This window comes from Podarcis filfolensis (genome assembly GCF_964270895.1).
Source record: "Podarcis filfolensis genome assembly, chromosome: 6".
NCBI lineage: Eukaryota > Metazoa > Chordata > Lepidosauria > Squamata > Lacertidae > Podarcis > Podarcis filfolensis.
Window position 1 is genome coordinate 51,143,971 of NC_139609.1, and position 17,977 is coordinate 51,161,947.

The 17,977-nt window shown below is 49.5% G+C and overlaps 1 protein-coding gene across 4 annotated transcripts in view; it reads right to left on the bottom strand.

Moving 5' to 3' along the window:
• The window catches only part of TIE1 (tyrosine kinase with immunoglobulin like and EGF like domains 1), a 55,321-nt gene that overhangs the window by 6,681 nt on the left and 30,663 nt on the right, over positions 1-17,977 (bottom strand). For 2 of the 4 annotated variants that reach the window (XM_083619823.1, XM_083619822.1), the window contains 14 exons: positions 17,181-17,291; positions 16,671-16,826; positions 16,022-16,153; positions 14,292-14,432; positions 6,728-6,856; positions 6,351-6,496; positions 5,663-5,807; positions 5,049-5,207; positions 3,869-4,006; positions 3,091-3,381; positions 2,264-2,554; positions 1,739-1,932; positions 1,370-1,580; positions 473-583 (listed from right to left, as the gene is read on the bottom strand). In XM_083619823.1, the coding sequence (XP_083475949.1) occupies positions 473-583; positions 1,370-1,580; positions 1,739-1,932; positions 2,264-2,554; positions 3,091-3,381; positions 3,869-4,006; positions 5,049-5,207; positions 5,663-5,807; positions 6,351-6,496; positions 6,728-6,856; positions 14,292-14,432; positions 16,022-16,153; positions 16,671-16,826; positions 17,181-17,291 (2,355 nt within the window). The remainder of the gene's footprint in view (positions 1-472; positions 584-1,369; positions 1,581-1,738; positions 1,933-2,263; positions 2,555-3,090; positions 3,382-3,868; positions 4,007-5,048; positions 5,208-5,662; positions 5,808-6,350; positions 6,497-6,727; positions 6,857-14,291; positions 14,433-16,021; positions 16,154-16,670; positions 16,827-17,180; positions 17,292-17,977) is intronic. The other 2 variants (XM_083619825.1, XM_083619824.1) reach the window with 1 other exon arrangement.

Below are 17,977 nucleotides of genomic sequence, written 5' to 3' on the forward strand. Positions count from 1 at the left end.
CTTTGGTGTTTATGCTGCTTTGCAGTTACAGAAGCAGGCATCAGCAGATCTGCCATTCTTTGCTTTCTGGTGGTAAAACTTTTGCCAGATTGTGACACCTGCTCACAGATGGCGCAGTATGTTTTAAGGGTATGTATCTGTCTGTCACTCCCTCACAACAGCAAGCAAACACTAAACTTGGCACCCTAGAATAAGCAGCTCAAGTGTTGGCTCTGATTCCAGTCGCTGCCCCATACTAACCACAGGGAGAGATTAAGGGGAAGTGAAATAAGGAAATATTTTGCAAGGTGAAGGAGTGGGAAGAGAGGATGGGGCTTTTGGGCTTTGCGTGCTAGAGTGTGTGTTGTTTGGAAGCAGGGCGGGGCCCTCCTCAGTGAATAAAGGAAAACGTGGTGCAGATGAGCCCAAAGATGGAGGAGCAGGGGAAGAAGTAGTTAGCACTGGAGGGTGCCCTATTGGCAAGGTGTCTCACCCTTGTTCTCACAGGCTCCCAGCAAGTTGATGATATTGGGATGGTGGCCCAGCTTGCAAAGAACTTCCAGCTCTCCAGCAAAGTCCCGGTGGTCATTCTCAGAGGCAAATTCTGTGGTGGCAAGAACATTTGTTGTACATGTGGCCAAGCCCAGCTTTTTGGTGTGCTACATGCACGTTACAAATATATCTGTATCCTGAATGTGATTGGAAATGAACATTCCTGCATGAACATGTCACAGTTTTACAAGCATACATAACGTCCTCGTTCACATGTAATGCTAAGCAAAACTATCAGTCAGTGTGAACAAACAAATACTGTGCAGGAAACTTTGTTCCTGCTTGGCCATTCTACTGATGTGTTGTGTGACACTGTGGTTTGGCTTAGCATGTTATCTGGATCTGGGCTTGTAGTTTAGCTACCCCAGGCAAATCACAAGCTCCAAACCACAGGGCAGGCCTTGGTTATAGCTTGTGGCCTGGAATCCTGTGAATTGTAGTTTTAGAGCTGAAAATTGCTAAGTATCTCTGTTTCCCTGCACACTATGGTGCTAGCTACCTGAGATTGGGAATTGCTATGAAACCATTTTAAGTATGTGGTGGAGATATTCTCTATGATTGTGTGCCATGAGGAGGCCCACTGTCTTGCCTTCTGAACAGGGATATGCGAGGAGTGGCTGCTGTCTTCATTCTCTGAATACTTTGGTGCTTGAGCACCAAAAAAAAGGAGATGCATATGTGTCTGATGGTCAATGCAGTCCCCACCACCAAGAAGGAGGCAAGTATCAGAACAGGTCTGCCAATCATCAATCATTTACACCCTAAGCAGGGCTAGCGAGGGAGAGGTAATGGTCTTCCTGTGTCAAGCATGGGAGTCTGACTTCGTGCGGCATCTCACCTTTCAGCATCTTGATGGCTGCATTCATTCTCAGGCCATCTTTCTTAATCATGGCCCGGATGACTTGCCCAAAGTTCCCTTCCCCTATCATGTCCTCAAACTTGATGTCTTCCCACTCCAGGATAGGGTAGCTGAGGGGCTCAGGCTGGGGTTTGGGCCGGCGAGTCAGGGTCAGCGTGCCTGAGTTGAACTGCAAAATGGTCTCTTCCCCCTGTGAGAGGATGAGTTAAGTGGGGAGGTTGGCAGCAGCACTGCAAACCAAGTGGGTCAACAATCTGCTGTCACAAGCATGGTGGAGCATAAGAATTATGAGGGTGGGGAGCCAAGATCAGTGGGAAGAGGCAGGTGGGGCAGGGCAATATCACTCACAGAGCCTGACTGGTAGGTGAATGTACGGCGCCGGTGAAAGAAGTTCTTCTTGATGAGGAAAAGGGCCAGCAGGGCAAAGAGTATGGTCACACAAGTGACGGAGACAGAGCCCACAATGGCCAACAGCAACTGCTGGTCCAGGTTGGATGGAGGCAAGTTCTGGCTCCCCAAGGTGGGCACTTGGCTCAGGGCTCCTGCGGGAAAGAGGGAAGCAGTGCGTTTTGTAACAGTGCCTGGCTCTGCAATGAAGGAGGAGAAGGCAACTGCATGACATGATAGAGATGCAGAACCACTGCCATGAGTGGACTCTATGACTGTTCTGCCTCCCAGGGTAGATCAGTGCTCCAGGCCAAGGTGGCTGCTGCTGGTGTGGTTTGCCAGGAGCCAGTTGCACCTGCATCCTGGCTGGCCTGCATTTTGACTGTAGGAATCACAGAGGCATCTTCACGCACATTACTTGCCTCCTGTCCCACTCAGACCCCACCCCCTGGGACAGCCAACCAAACTTGCCCCTGGTCCACTCACCATCACCCACGATCTCAACTCTCACAGGCTTGCTCCACTCGCCTGGTACAAAAGAGCTGGCTCGCACCCGGAACTGGTAGAGCGCGCTGGTGTTCAGCCCTGCAATGATCTTTGTGGTATCCCAGCCGTTGTCCGTGTCCATCCACTGTGGCTCACTGGTACCCCCCAGCTGTTGCACCTCCACAATGTACTTGTTGATGCCACCATTGGGGTACTCAGGGGGCAGCCAGGTGAGCTTGACAGTGCTGTCAGCAAGGGGCTCCGCTGAGAGAGACCGTGGGGATGAGGGACCTGGGAGGCAAGTGGTACAGCTATTGGCTCTGCAATTGTGACCTGTTCCACAACTGCTAGGAATGCAATCTGTGGCTTGGCGGACAGTGCAGTTGTGGACCTATTAGGCATAGGCATGAGAGGACATTGGTCAGCAGAGCTACTATGATGCCAAGAAACAATGAGCAAGGCGTAGGTTTGTCCCTGAGGCACCCCTCAGTTTTCCAGGGCAACACATGTGCTAATGCTTCCTGAGGAGTTTACAGAGGTTCAAAGCCTCTTGGAAGAAAATAGAAATCCCTGCAAAATAGGAAGCACCTTAGAGCCCGCAACACATAACACCATGCCAAGGCAAGTTAATTAGATTTTAGACCTGTCTACCAAGAAGGCAAGAGCATCAAGCCGGTCGGGACATCTCTGACATAGTACTTGTTTTGTAAGGGATCACCCGGGAATAAAACCTTGCAGAGGCCACCCACCCCAGAGTCATTGATCCCCAGCCCTGCTCCCTTCTGAGAGTGGCAGATTTCTCCCAGATGGTACATCCCGTTGCCCACCTTTGCTGTCAATCTTGACCTTGTAGAGGTCAGATGGAGGTCCGAGGCTGGTGCAGTGATAGACCAGCACCACCAGACTGTACTCCTTGTTGAATTTAAGGTTTGGAATGTAGGCAGACTGCACAATCATGGAAGTGATGTTTTCCTGATGGACGAGCTCCTTGGCTGCATCATAGAGCTGGACGAGGAACCCAGAGCCCACAGTGTCACCACCGGGCAGGTTCCAGTTCACATGCAATGTGTTGCTCCCTTCAACAAATGAGCGTTCAATCACAGGCTTGGCTGTTGGCTCTGTGTGGAATAGAGAAACAAGAAGCCATCAGCCTGATTCTCTTGCCAACAGCACCGAAGTTAAGTTGTTAACCTGGTTTATTCACATGTTAAGGGTCTTAACACACACTCACCCACCTCAAAGTAAACTTTATACAGTCATATACTGTGACAGAAGGCAGTTGGATCCCTGAGGTGGGAAGAGGTTGGGCTACTCATCTATAGGGCACTGGAATTTTGTTCTCCAACCAGAGGAGGTAGTGGCAGAAACAGGGCACTTAGCTGGTCTCTGTAGAATACCAGAGTAGGTATTTGCACAATCTCTACTGGTTAATCTCTACTGACTGGAAGGATGGCTGAAGAAGACCCATACAGGAACCAGGGTATTAGAAACTGTAGGCATCCTTAGCACTACTCATACGCCTACTACAGAATCTACTTCTTTTGATTTGGGCATTCTTCATCTCCCCACTTCCCAGATTTGGCTCACTGAACTTCAGATACTCACCTTGGCACTCTGTTACCATGACAGCGTGAGGGCCTGGGTCACCTTCCCCTCCATCTCCAGGGCGTGTTAGCTGAACCTTAACAAGGTAGGCCGTGACAGGTCGCAGGTTCATTAGGGTGATGTTCTGAGCATGGTCAACTGTTGATCAAATATGGGTCTGTTACTGTAGAGTCTCATGCTGAAGGTTATGCTCCATATGTTTGTTTACTGCAGAGAGCCCACTGCGCAGGGCCTTTTGACTGGGATCTGCAGCTCTGTGACCTTTCCTTTCAGACTAATGTCCCCTCCATTTTCTATTATCTGCTGAACAGGGACTGCCTCATATCCACAAAATACATTTAAAGCACATTCAGAATACATGACCTTCTCGGTGGTGGAACCTGCCCTGTGGAATGCCCTCCCATCAGATGTCAAAGAGATAAACAACTATACAACTTTCCGTAGACGTCTGAAGGCAGCCCTACATTGGGAAGTTTTTAATGTCTGGCACATTGCTGTGTTTTGTTATATTCTGCTGTATGCCACTTAGAATGACTGGGACAACCCAGTCAGATGTGTGGGGTACAATTAATTAATTAAAATTCCCCCAAAGAATCCTGGAAACTGCAGTTTATTAAGGCAGATGAGAATTGTGGCTGGGGTGGTGGTGGTTTGCAATTCCCAGGATCAAGAGTTGTGCCTAACTTTGGAGCCTGATCTCCTGTTCCTGTTGTAGCATATGCCCGAGACAATCCTTGTTTCTTCATGATTGGCTGAGCTGAAAATATTTTGCTTCCCTGTTGAGCAGAATCCCCTGGGCCAAGAAGCATTGCTAGTTACTTAAATGACTCAAATGTGCATAAATGCACCATGTCCCTAGCCGAACTAAGATGTTAGATGCCTAGGGCAATGGGTTCTCACGGGCACTGCACTTCATGGTGTGCCCAGCTGTTCTATAAATATAAAACTTTTTATAAAAAGGAAATGAAGGGGGAAGGGCAGGAGATCTGGGGTCCAGCACAAAAGACCCAGAGCTCAGCCTCCTAGATCACCTGCTCACAACACTCCTGTCTGGATCGCTTTCTGTATAGTTGAAAAGAACTGAAGCCAGAGCAGCCACAGGTTTGAGAGAGCCCTGCAGATTTAAGGGAGCACACAAATTAGAGCGGCGACTCCATCTGGATTACAGCAAATCCCTTACCTACAATGGATGACCACTGAGAAGTGCCAGTTTGGGGCTTGTACAGAACCTTGATGGAGATGATGGGTCCATCACCTGAGACGCGCCCCACAGGCGATATCACAAGCTGCCGACTCTGCTTGGCCAGAAGCCTGGGAGGGCTTAGTGGCATGGGAGGCACTAAGGAAGGGAACAGCGTCAATCACAAGCCAGGCAAGCATGAAAGTAGACAAAGAGATTGCACATTTTACCTCTGCCCTTGAGAGAAAGATGACTGCAACTATTAGGACAGATTTGCACCAGATGTTTCTCATGCGATATTTTCCTGATTGGTACGTGGCACAATCCTAGTCCCTGTCTCCGATTAATGCTCTCCTTCTAGGTTTCCTTGCTTGAAAACTAGCACCACATTTAAAGAGACGCCACCTTTAAAGAGACATCAGACCCTCATTTTGCCTGGACAAGAACTGCAGAATATCTTAGGAGGGGTACTAAAATAAAAACTGTGTGGCAACATTTCAGTAACCAAGTTCTGTACTACCAAAGATGCTTCCTGTGATGAATTTGTAATTCTCAGAAGCTGAGCATGAATATCTCTAACCCTGAAATCTCACCACCTGCACTGTCCTGCTCACCTTTCACAGTGACCTTGAACTTGCCACTGTCCTGCCCACCCGTAGTGGAGACACGGCATTCCCAGAGGCTAGTGTCAGAGAGGACCAGCGGTGGCACTTGAAATTCACAGGTTGTCAAGTCTTTTTCCATGATGGCTTTCAGAGACTGGAGAGGTGAGAAGAGTAGAGTCAAATCCTGTCTCAAGTCTTCTGTTTCTGAGTATTTGTGGGGAACCACAGTCCCATGGGATGCAGGTAGGGTTGACAACTGACCTAGCCCCATCCTTACTAGTACCAACACGGAAGGGAATAGATCACATGCAATTATATAAACAGAAGGAAAAGTGGTGTCAGGACAATTGGACTGCTATGCTAAAGCACTCGTGCTTAAGCACCCAAATACTTATATAATTAACATAACCTCTAGTTTGATCCTGATTTATCCTCCTCGCGTGTGAACAGAGGTAGGGTTGCAAACCCACACAAAGAAACCCAATTTAACACCGTGCGCTTATCTATATCTGGGTGAAACCCAATTTAACACCCTGTGCTCATAGACTGATCTGGGTGAAAGGGAGATTACAGAGAGAAAAAGACCGAAGGGTATGAGTAGGGTGAGAGCAAGTTGGGGCTAGAGAGGCAGAAGGAAGAGCAAGCCCAGGTCTCTGGGATGGTACAGGGCCTGATCCAGGACATGGTGGTAGCTTACCATGATCACTGTTCCATCAGCCTTGCGCAGTTCAATGTTTTCACGCACAGGGATTGGATTGCCTGTTGCCATGCAGGTAATTACAGGCTGGGAGCCTAAGTTAAACTCCAAGTGAGAGACCAAGTTCTTGATCTGGGGGATCCGATCTTAGCACAGAACACCAGAATAAGGATAAAACATCATTACAATCATAATAAAATAGCATTTTTTAAAAGGGCAATATGATATTTATTCCCTGCCTCCCTTTATCTCTAGGTGGCAGACAACAGCTAACCACTATGCAGCACCCTCTCCCATTCATGTACTCGTTTGGCAGTTCTCTGGCACCGGGCCTGGTTCCTGCCATTCCCATGATACACATTCCAGAGTGCTTTTACCTGACTTTTCACAGTGCTGTCCATGCCAACCAGATGGGCAAATGCAGCCACTGAACCGGTTACAGGTGCCTCCATTCTGGCAATGACACTCCAGGGCACAGTCAGCACCGTACCTCCCAGAGGAGCAAGCTGGGGAAAGAGCACAGGGATCGCGGGTCAATCTCCTCTGACCATTTCTCAGAGACTGGGGCTGCATACAAGCAATGCATTTAAGGCACAGTCAAAACAGACCCTCAGAATTATAGTTGAATAAGGGTGCTGGGAATAGTAACTCTGTTAAGGGCAAACTTTAATTCCTAAGATTCTTCGGGGAGGGACCTTTTTGAATGGCCTTTAAAGGCATAGTGTGTGTGCCTGGGTCAAGGATGTCTGGCAGATTTCATGTATGCTGCTTTTAACCCATCTCCCATTGTAGGTTTGCAGGCACGCAAGACCACAAAGCAGTTTTAAATGTGTGGGCTTCCTTTTTAAAAAATGGATTGGTCACCTCCAGAATGTTATTAATTTTACTGGGGAGATACAACTGCATGCCAGAAATGTAGATTTGCAGAAATGAAGTAGATTAAAGTGCTCTGTTGCAACAAACCCACTTTTACAAATAACAAGAAAGGAGACTTTTTGCGATTTGGAAAATGACAGGGGCGGGGAGGGGGGAGCAGAATGCACTGAAAAATGTGCATAACAATAGATGGATGGGAAGACGTCTAACCTTCACACAAACAAATCAGGATAAATTCCCACTGTCATATATCCTCCCTACAAACATGTCAGAATGAATGCTCAATAAGGGGTAGGCATCATATGAACTTTGCACTGGTTATATGATGCCCGTTCTTTATTGTACTTTGTGGAAGCAAACCAGGAAGAATGCTAAACGAACAGCTCAGTCTGGAGGAGCCTTTTCTCTTTGCTATGGAACTTCCTGCTCACGAGGACCCCCTTTTTCTTTTGGTTTGTTGGAGCCAAGCAGGAGGGAAATGATTCTAAAGAAACAAAGGGAGGAAGAGGCTCTCTCCTGGATACGAGCCAAACAGAGTCCCAGCAGAGAAAGTAGCCAAAACCGAATAAAAATACTAAGGAATACTGTGAGTCTGAGATGAAGGGAGGGTTCTTGAACATCTTTTCCATGTGAAGATGTTCAGGAAACAATGTGACTATGCTGTTTGTTGGTAGTAACAACAATGAAACCACAAGTTTGTGCTCTGGTTACGCGATTTAATGAAATTTGCCTTCCTCGGTACTGTTCCAATATCCATGGTTCCTCCTAGCCACACCTGTAGGAGCTCTTCTTTCCCATGGCTTCATTATGTCTCACTTTCTGAGAGATCACATGACCCCAATGCTCATACAGTGTTACCTTTTTCACAATGATTACAGTGTTGATTTCACATAAGGACTGTTTCCCCACCCACACCCTGAACCCTCCCTTGTGTGCTGAGAACTGGCACTTATTGTGAAATATACTCAGAGTCGCAAAGTGATTTCATGCTCTTTATTCAGCTCATAGTGGTGAGGAGGAATGAATCGAAGTCCCCTCAAAGTATCTGCTTTATATACATTATTTACACAATGGGCTGCACATGATTGGCTAATTCCGGAATTCTACTGTAAGCCAATCAGGTTGTGGATTCACTTCTATCTGGAGCATGATTGGGTGGTTCCTGCCAACCAATCATACTGCTGCATTGTTCTAGGACCAATCAGACTGCTGCATTCTGAATCCTATTGTTCTAGGACCAATCAGACTGCTGCCTTTTGGATCCTATTGTTCTAGGACCAATCAGACTGCTGCAGTTTGGATCCTATTCAACTCAGTACATAACACCCCTCCCCTCTAAGTCCCAGTCCTGCCCGGGAGGTCGCATTCATAGTCCTCAAGGTACGCCGGCGGCCTACATGTGCGTTGCGGCCTGGGGTGTTCCCTGGTCTGGGGTTCAGGTTCTGGCTCGTGTTCCAAGGATGCTGGCTGTGATGGGGCTGTTTGGTCTGGCGCAACCGGCTCGCTCAGTCGTGGTTCTGGTTCCGGTGTCCTTCCGGCCTCACGGGTCCTCTCTGTATTTACTGATTCTGCCTCTCCTGCTGGCCCCTGCTGCTCTATGGGCCTCACTGCCCCACTGTTCTCCTGGGACTCCTCTGGCCTGTCCTCCTTCTCCTGGTTTTCTCCTGGGAATCGTCGCCGTATCTGGTCGCAGTGGCGGTGCCAGCATTGCCCCCCATCTGTTAGCACCTCATACGACACGGGGCCAGTGACCCTGGTGACTGTGGCGGGTACCCATGCAGGGCCTGCCCCAAAATTCTTTGCATACACTGGGTCCTGGGCCTCAAAGGTCCGGGGGTTCCTGCCTTCCCCCACCACTACCTCATCCTGAGCTCTATCGGGGTGAAGGCGGTCCAATCTGATTGCAAGGCGCCGACCCATTAGTAGTTCAGCAGGGCTCCGGCCAGTCGTTGAGCTGGGGGTGCTGTGCTGTGCTAGAAGGAATGTGGCAAGGCGGTACTCCCAATCCCCTTGCGTCATGCGGCGAAGGGTGTCCTTGGTGGTCCGCACCATGCGTTCTGCTTGGCCATTGGTGGCAGGGTGGAATGGCGCTGAACGGATGTGGCGGATGGCGTTCTGCGCTGTGAAGGTTTGGAATTCTCCTGACGTAAATGCAGTCCCGTTGTCTGAGACGAGAGTGTCAGGTTGCAAACAGCCTGCGTAGTACCCGGATGGCTGCAGACGTAGAAGTGGACGGTACCAGTGCGACTTCCAGCCATTTGGTGTAGGAGCCCACCACTATGAAGAATGTTTTCCCCTGAAAGGGGCCAGCGAAGTCCACATGCAGGTGTGACCATGGTGCTTGGGCAGACTCCCAGGACTGGACTGGGGCCCTTGGGGGATCTGGGCGGGATTCTTGGCAGGCCTGGCAGTGTTTGACCCAGGCCTCTATCTCTCCGTCGATACCCGGCCACCACACGTAACTCCTGGCAAGGGCCTTCATTCTTACTACCCCTGGGTGTGTCTCGTGTAGGGCTGTGAGGACCCTTTTGCAGAGGGGCTGGGGAACAACGACCCTGCTTCCCCATAACAGGCACCCCTTGTGGGCCAACAGTTCATGTTTGCGGGTTGTGTAGCCGGCGAATTCTGGCCCGGGGCTGCTGCTGGGCCATCCCCTCCACACCCAGTCCAGGACCCGGGAGATGACCCTATCTTTCTTGGAATGGTGTGCAACTTCTTGTGCCTGAATGGGGCGGTCGGGAAGCAGCTCCAGGCTCATAACCTCTTGTGCAGGTGCTGGGTCGGGGCCTGTTTCCGGTAGTGGTAGCCTGCTGAGGGCGTCCGCATGGCCCATCACCTTCCCAGGGCGGTGAATCGGTGCATACTGGTAGCTGGCAAGGAAAATTGACCACCTGAGGACGCGAGGAGACAGCACTTGGGGGGTCTGCTTTTCGGGGGCAAACAAGCCAAGCAACGGCTTGTGGTCAGTCACCACGGTGAAGGGCCGCCCGTACAAGAAATCATGGAATTTTTTTACTCCCTTCACGATTGCCAGACCCTCCTTGTCGATTTGCGAGTAGTTCCGCTTGGTTGCGTTGAGTGTCTGCGAAAAGTATGCCGCCGGTACCTCTCTTCCATCCGGGAGTTGGTGTCCCAGGACAGCACCAATGCCATAGGGCGAGGCGTCGCATGCTAGCACCACCTGCAGCCTCTCATCGAAGTGTGCCAAGACCGAGTTTGAGACAAGCAAGTCCTTGACTGCCTGGAATGCGGCCTCCTGGCGCTGGCCCCACACCCAAGGGGCCTGCTTGTCCAGGAGTCTGTGTAGGGGCTCCGCTACCGCCGCCTTGTGGGGAAGGAAGGAATGGTAAAAGTTCAATAGTCCCAAGAAGGCCTGAAGTTCAGTCTTGTTCTTGGGCGCTGGGGCATCACAAATGGCCCGTACCTTGCCCCCAGTTGGGTGGCCCCCTTCTGCGTCCGCCATAAATCCCAGAAAGTCCATCTGAGGCACTCCTAGTAGACATTTTTCCCGCTTCACCTTGAGACCCGCCGTCTGGAAACGGTGCAGAACGGGGCGGAGGCGGTCCTCAAACTCCTCTGGTGTGGGCCCGGCAATCAACACATCATCGAAGAAGGGGGTGACGCCAGGAATCCCTTTAAGGAGAGAGTCCATTAGATTCTGGAATATGCCTGGTGCCACGCTGACACCGAATTGCAGCCGCTTTACCCTGAACGCTCCTCTGTGCGTCACAATCGTCTGTGCCTCTGCTGTGGCCTCATCTACTGGCAGCTTTTGATATGCTTGGGCCAAGTCCAGCTTGCCAAAAATTTTCGACCCAGCCAGGGTGGCAAGGACATGGCTAACCACTGGTACTGGGTATGCATGGGCCGTGAGGGCCTTGTTTATGGTACATTTGTAGTCTGCGCAGATGCGGACCGAACCATTAGGCTTGACGGGTGTGACGATTGGGGTTTCCCAGGGGGCATTAGGCACCGGCTCCAGCACTCCTTGCTCCACGAGCCGGTCCAATTCCTCATCTATACGGGGTTTCAGGGCGAACGGGACCCGGCGGGCCTTGAGCCTGACCGGTCGTACTGCAGGGTCAAGCTGTAGAGCAATGGGGGGGCCCGTATACTGTCCCAATTTCCCATCAAAAACCCCCGGAAATTCCTTGCATATGGCGTCCACGTCCACTTGTAAGCTGGTGTGGTTCACCCCGGTGACGGCTAGCCCCAGTGGTCCAAACCATGCCAATCCCAGTAAGCTAATGTAGGGGCCCTTGACCACAAGCAAGTCCAGTTGCCACGTCCGCCCTCAGTATTGCACCCTGAAGGTCCCCACCCCCATTGTGGGGACCTTACGTTTCTGGAAGCCCTGGAGGGTGAATGGGGCCAGCCTGAGTTTGGGACCCCCAGTAGGACACAGTTTCCTTAAAGTCCTTGCCGAGATTATGGATAGAGTTGAACCTGTGTCAAGCTCCATGCGGCATGGGGCCCCCTCTATCTGTACCTCTACATAAATTTTCTCTACGTTGGGGTGGGGCAACTGGTATACCTGGAAGTCCGTGAGCTCTGTTGTGTTGACTTGGTGTGTTGGGCCCCGGGACCTGGGGCTCTTGGATTGGTCATCTGATGCCTGGCGTCGGGTGGGCCGAGCCCGACACACCCGGGCGATGTGTCCCGATTTTCTGCACTGCCTGCACTCTGCGTTGCGGAAACGGCAGGTCCTCCTCTCGTGACTTTCTCCACAGCTTGCGCAGTTCCCTCCTTCTCGTCGAGGCAGCTGTGGTATGTGGGCTGCTTGAGTGCGCTGCTGTACTCGGTGCACCTCTTCCCTGTTGGATCCTGAGTTGTCGGTGAGGTCTTCGTGGTGGACCCTCGGTTGGGATGGCTGGCTCGACCGTGCCTCTTGCGTCGACCTCTCGGCAGCTTCCGTTGCCAGGGCCTCCTCCAGAGCGACCTGGAACGTTAGGTTCTTCTTAGCGTAGAGGCGTTGTTGCAGCTTCTCATCCTTCAGGCCACCGACGAGGCGGTCACGAAGCATGTTCTCCAGCTCTGAGAAGTTGTAGAACCGGGCAGCTTGGCGGAGAGAGGTCACAAACCCAGTTATGGTTTCTCCAGGGGCTTGCCGCTTTGCGTAGAAGGCATTTCGACGAGCCACCACTGAGGGCTGTGGTGAAAAGTGCCCCTTCAGCTGTTCCATTATTGTTTTGTATGGAACAGTAGCAATGTCTTCAGGCGCAAGGAGAGCCCGGGCGATTTCAAACGTCTCCTCTCCACAGACGCTGAAGAATATTGCCCTCTTCTTGGCGTCTTCTTCATTGGTGACCCCTTTGGCTTCTAGGAGGAAGGTGAAACGGGAGGCGTACGCTTCCCAGTCTCCAGATGCTGGGTTGAACGGCGAGAAGCTGCTGTCGGTTGCCATTCTGAGTTCCTTGTGTCCCGGAGCTGAAGCCTGGATACACGGTGCGAGGCAGCGGTGCGGCAGGTGGCGGTGCTGCGGTGCTGTGTGTGGCAGTCAGCTCAGCGGGATCCCACCTTCGTCGCCAGTGAAATATACTCAGAGTCGCAAAGTGATTTCATGCTCTTTATTCAGCTCATAGTGGTGAGGAGGAATGAATCAAAGTCCCCTCAAAGTATCTGCTTTATATACATTATTTACACAATGGGCTGCACATGATTGGCTAATTCCGGAATTCTACTGTAAACCAATCAGGTTGTGGATTCACTTCTATCTGGAGCATGATTGGGTGGTTCCTGCCAACCAATCATACTGCTGCATTGTTCTAGGACCAATCAGACTGCTGCATTCTGAATCCTATTGTTCTAGGACCAATCAGACTGCTGCAGTTTGGATCCTATTCAACTCAGTACATAACATATTGTATCAAGAAAAATTCTAGCATTTGAATGAGACTTGGTAAACATTAGTTTTCTCAAGGCCATGCCTTTTCACAAGTAATTTTTACGATGTGAAACATACAAGGGTAAAAACACCACCTCATGGTAACATTACCCTATCCAAAAGTAACATGTTAATCAGATCTGATGTCACATTACATTTATATATATGTATCCCTATTGCTGCTCTGAACACATGCAAGAAGTCAGAAGCTTCAGTTTAGCAAGAAATCAATCACACGATGGCCATGTGGGTGGGGATCTACCACACCCTTCTAAAGAAAGACATGGGTGTTATTCAGCTATGTTTTACTCTGAATAGACCTACTGTAATTAATGGACCAAAGTAAAGTCATTTTTACTATTTAAAAATACTACATGAAAATTTGATGGTGGTGCATGAGAGTGTCTTTATCGTTTCCTCCCCAACTCTGGAGTTTGTTTTCCCTGGAAGTCCAGGCAGCAGAGACTCTGGTTGCTTTCAGACAACCTGTTTGTTGAGCATTCATCCTGATTTGTTTGCACAAAGTTTGTGGGGAGATTAGGTGACGCCAGAGATATTTATTGAGCATTTGTTCTGATTCGTTTGCAGGGAGGTTATACAACTTTGAATCAAGCAATCCCAGTGCATTCTCCATCACTTTCCTTAATGCAAAAAGTCTAATACGGTGAGGCCTTCCGGTAAACTATAATTACGCAACCTGAATTTGCTGGTATGGAATTGAATCCCACCCGAAAATAGTGACAATCTGGGAGTGCCCTAAATTTGGCTTCTGCTGGCAGGTAAAAACAATTTTATTCTCCTGGTTTTTTATGTTAACTAGTAGCCACCAGTTTGCCTCATTCGGTTGCTCTGTTACTGTTTTATTAATTGGATTATTTTAACATTTGATTTTCTTTCCTCGGTGTGTTTTTATTTATTGCTGGAAACTGCCCTAATGAAGGGTGGCCTACAAGTTTGCACCCTAAGCATTACATGAGGTTTGTTTTTATGTTGCCAAATGTAACATGGAAAGCAAGGGGAAAGGCAGCACAGAGTTTCTTTGGTTCTGTGGAACAGACGCCATACACTTGCATCTTGTGCCTTTCTAAGTAGGTCAGCTTCCCCCACCTCCCCATCTCATTTATCACCCTGGTGTCCAAAAGTGTCATAGAGTTGGGAGAAAGAAACTGTGGGGGACATACCTGAGCCGCACTGAAGACCACTCCATCCAGTAGCACAGGAACAGCCATAAGGATCAGGCAGACAGAAGGCCAGCCCCTTGCAGCCTTGCTTGTTATGACATTTCTCCTGGCAGTTTCGCCCAAACATGCCTTCCTTACAAGCTGCAAGGCAAGAAGATTCTTGTCAGGGATTTGCTGCCACTGTACTGACAAAGCCACACATGTTCACCACCCTGCACTACATTTGCCAGTGCATTGTTCCTTCCTGTGTCCCTATCTGCACACAATCAGAACAAATCCTACAATGAATCCATAATTCCTCTTTATTGTGATGCCAAGTTTCTCCACTGCGATCTCTGGGTTCAGTCTCAAACCCATGTACCTTTTCTCACACAACACCAGTTGATCCCTCTGCAGAGATAAGGGACTTGGGACTCGAGATGTGAAGGCTATTTGGGACTCCATGGCCTTCTACCCACGCTTCATTGTCTAAGGCAGAGGCTTTCAAACTTTTTAAGTCCACGGCTCCCTTGACCAACTACATTCTTTCTGTAGCACCCCTGTGGGGCTCAGGAGCCCAGTTATGTCACCATGTGCCTGTAGAGCTGGCAGTCTCTCCCCCTTTCTTGAACACCCACCCTTGTGGAGTGTTCCCTCAGCCTCCTCTCCCCTCTCCTTGGGAGTCCCCTGGGCAGCCACTGCTGCTACCCCTGGTCTCTGAGCTCCCCCCCCAGCCCCAAAGAGAGGTGCCTCCTCACTGCCCCACAGCGGCCTGGGACTTGTCTGTCCATTCCCAACAGCAGGGGCTAGTGGACTGGCTGTCTGGGCTCCCTCACCTGCTTGCTTGCTTACTCCTTGTCCCCTGACCAGCCCCAGAGGCAGCATTTGCCTGCGGAGCTTGTAGCCAGGGCTGCTGCAACAAACAGCTGTGCGAGCCTTTGAGAGGCAGAGATGTGAGACGGCATCAGAGGAGGGAGGGAAGAAAAGAGGGACAGAGGCACCCCTGACTGTCATTCAAGGCACCCTAGGGTGCCAAGGCACATTAGTTGAAAACCACTGGCCTAAGGAGTCATGCCTAAGTCTGAGGAGCTATTCTTGGGGATTCAACAGAGCATGTCTTTCCATCCTCATCAAGAAGGAAATGTGAGCTTTCCCCATCAATTATGATTAGTCCTGACCCCAGCCAGGAAACTTTCAAAAGGAAGAATACACTCGCAACCTCTGCACACCTAGGTTTAGAAGACTGAAAACTAATGCTTCTCCCACACCTAAAGACACATTCAAAGGAAGGTTTTGGAAGGGTTAGGAATTGCATCTGATGCACTTCTGGATACTGCGCTGCATGGCTGGAGTAGTGCTTATACCCAACTTGCCTCTTCTTCCAGGGCAGACCATACAACAAAAGGGGTTCAGCCAGGTAACATCATTGGCCATGCAGCTCCTGCAGCTGGATTCCCAGTTTCAAAGCAGAGGAAAATTTACATGCTTTAGTCATGAGCTCTTCACAGGTACTCTTGTGTGCTTTCCACACAAAGGGCTGACTCTGTGTAGGGGCACATCAGTCAGAAACACAGGCAGTGCACTACCAAGGGGTGATGTGGCCCTCATATGGTACATATGGAGATACAGGGTCCAACATCCAACTAGGTTTCAAATGGCAACCATCTATACTCTTTGTGAAGATTTACAAGTGCAGTTCATGGAGCAGAGGCATCTCTTCCTACCAAGACCATGTACACGTTGCTTCTAACCTTTTTCACAGCGGGTGCCCATGAAGCCTGGTGGACAGATGCATTCTCCCTCAATATGGTGGCAGATGCCTCCATTCAGGCAGTCGGGACAGTCCTTGTCACAAGAAGAGCCCCATTTCTTGGCTGCACATCCTGGGAGGTTGGGAAGAGACAGACAGACAATTATTGCCTGAATGCAAAGGAGGCCACTGCTTTAATGAAACTAGGCAGGTCTGGTTCTGGTCACTGCCTTGAGTGCCATGAAGGAAGAAAGGCAGGATAGAAACATAAAATAATAAAATAAAATTTAAAGAAGGTGTGGAAGGAAGCCTGATCTCTGGACAGCACAAGGCAGCATTAACCACAGTGCAGTCACTAACAGTCTCCAACAGCCACTATGATCAGGGTAAGTTCACACCTATGTGTTCATTACCCTCTGGCAGCAACTTAAAGTGACGACTGGCATATGAGTAAAGAGGCACCACAGAGAAAGCCTTCTTATGATCTCAAACAATAGTTTTTGATAGAAGCTGTACATGTTCAGCTGGGAGTCTTTAAATGATGAGACACTGAATCACACCCACCCCATAACAAAGGATGTAAACAGACGTTAGTGGGGACGTCCGTGGCTCCCATTGACCTGCATCTCTTCAGTTCTGCACTATCTTACCTCGCACAATCAGCCGGAAGAAGGCACTTGACAAAGGACTGTCCCCAATGAATGTAGCGCTGTAAATCCCACCGTCACTCACGCTGACAGGTGACAGGGTCAGAGTGGACTGGCTCTCCTTCACCTCCCCCTGGTCCTTGGTGTCATAGTAGGTCCCTGCAAATGAAAGTGGCCGGGAGGAAGAAAAGCATGAGAGCTGACAACTGAACTCTGAATAAGCCCTACTAAGGCTTAATCCACTCCAGCCTGTGACTGGCCTGGATAGGGCTTAGAGGCTCCTGCGACCTCTAAGGACATCACTGACAGAGCAGTTTGGGTAGGAGAAGAACTGAGGAAGCACAAAGGCATCTAGCTGCAAGCCCACTGGCAGATCTGGGCCTAGACTGCCAGCTTTGATTGACAAGGATAACGGAGGGCGGGCCTTGTTCCAGGAATGGGGTGGGGTGGGGAAGCATTGGAGCAGGGGCAGATCTCCCCAAAGCCATGCAGCTGGGAGAGGGGGGCACTTGCCATTCCTTTTCCACAAAATGTCTGCGTTCTTCCCATGCTTTATCTTGGCAACAAGTACAGCTGGCTGGGAGAGGCTGAATGTCTGTGTCACTTTCTCTGGGACGAGGTTGGCTGCAGGGTCAGACAGAAACAGAGACTGGGTTAGGAAGCAGGACCTACAATACTTTCTCTTCCCTGATCATCAGAGGGTCATGCTCTGGATTGCCCAGATCTGTCATTCCATCTTTGTCTGGGATTTCCAGAACTTACCTAAACACTTCATCCTGCTCAACATGTATATTTGCCTGTTTTACTCTATTTATTTAATGGAATCTGTATACCATTATACACTTAATTAGGGGTGGGGTGGGACTCCAAATGGTTTACTTAAAAAATACATTAAAATTATTGATAGAAGTCAGATTTGAAGCCAATTTAACCTTAAAAATAATAATAAAGGAGCAGTTAAAACTACACATTATAAAATAAAGTTAAAATATTATATACGTGTCATATATAAAATACATGTTAGTTTCACTAATCTGGGAAGGCTTGTCTAAACAAAAAAGTTCTTAATGGCTACAGAAAACAACACAGCTAAGATGCCTGCCTAATGTCAATGGGCAGGGAGTTCCAGAGTGCAAAGGCCACCAGGCTAAAAGATGAAATCCTTACAAGGGTGGAACAAACTGTGTGTGGCATTTTCTACACATATTGCAAGGGGAAAGGTGAGCATGTAGGCTTAGTGGAGGTACTAACTCACAGTGTTCGGAACAATATAATAATAGTAATAGTAATAGTATTGATAATGATAATGA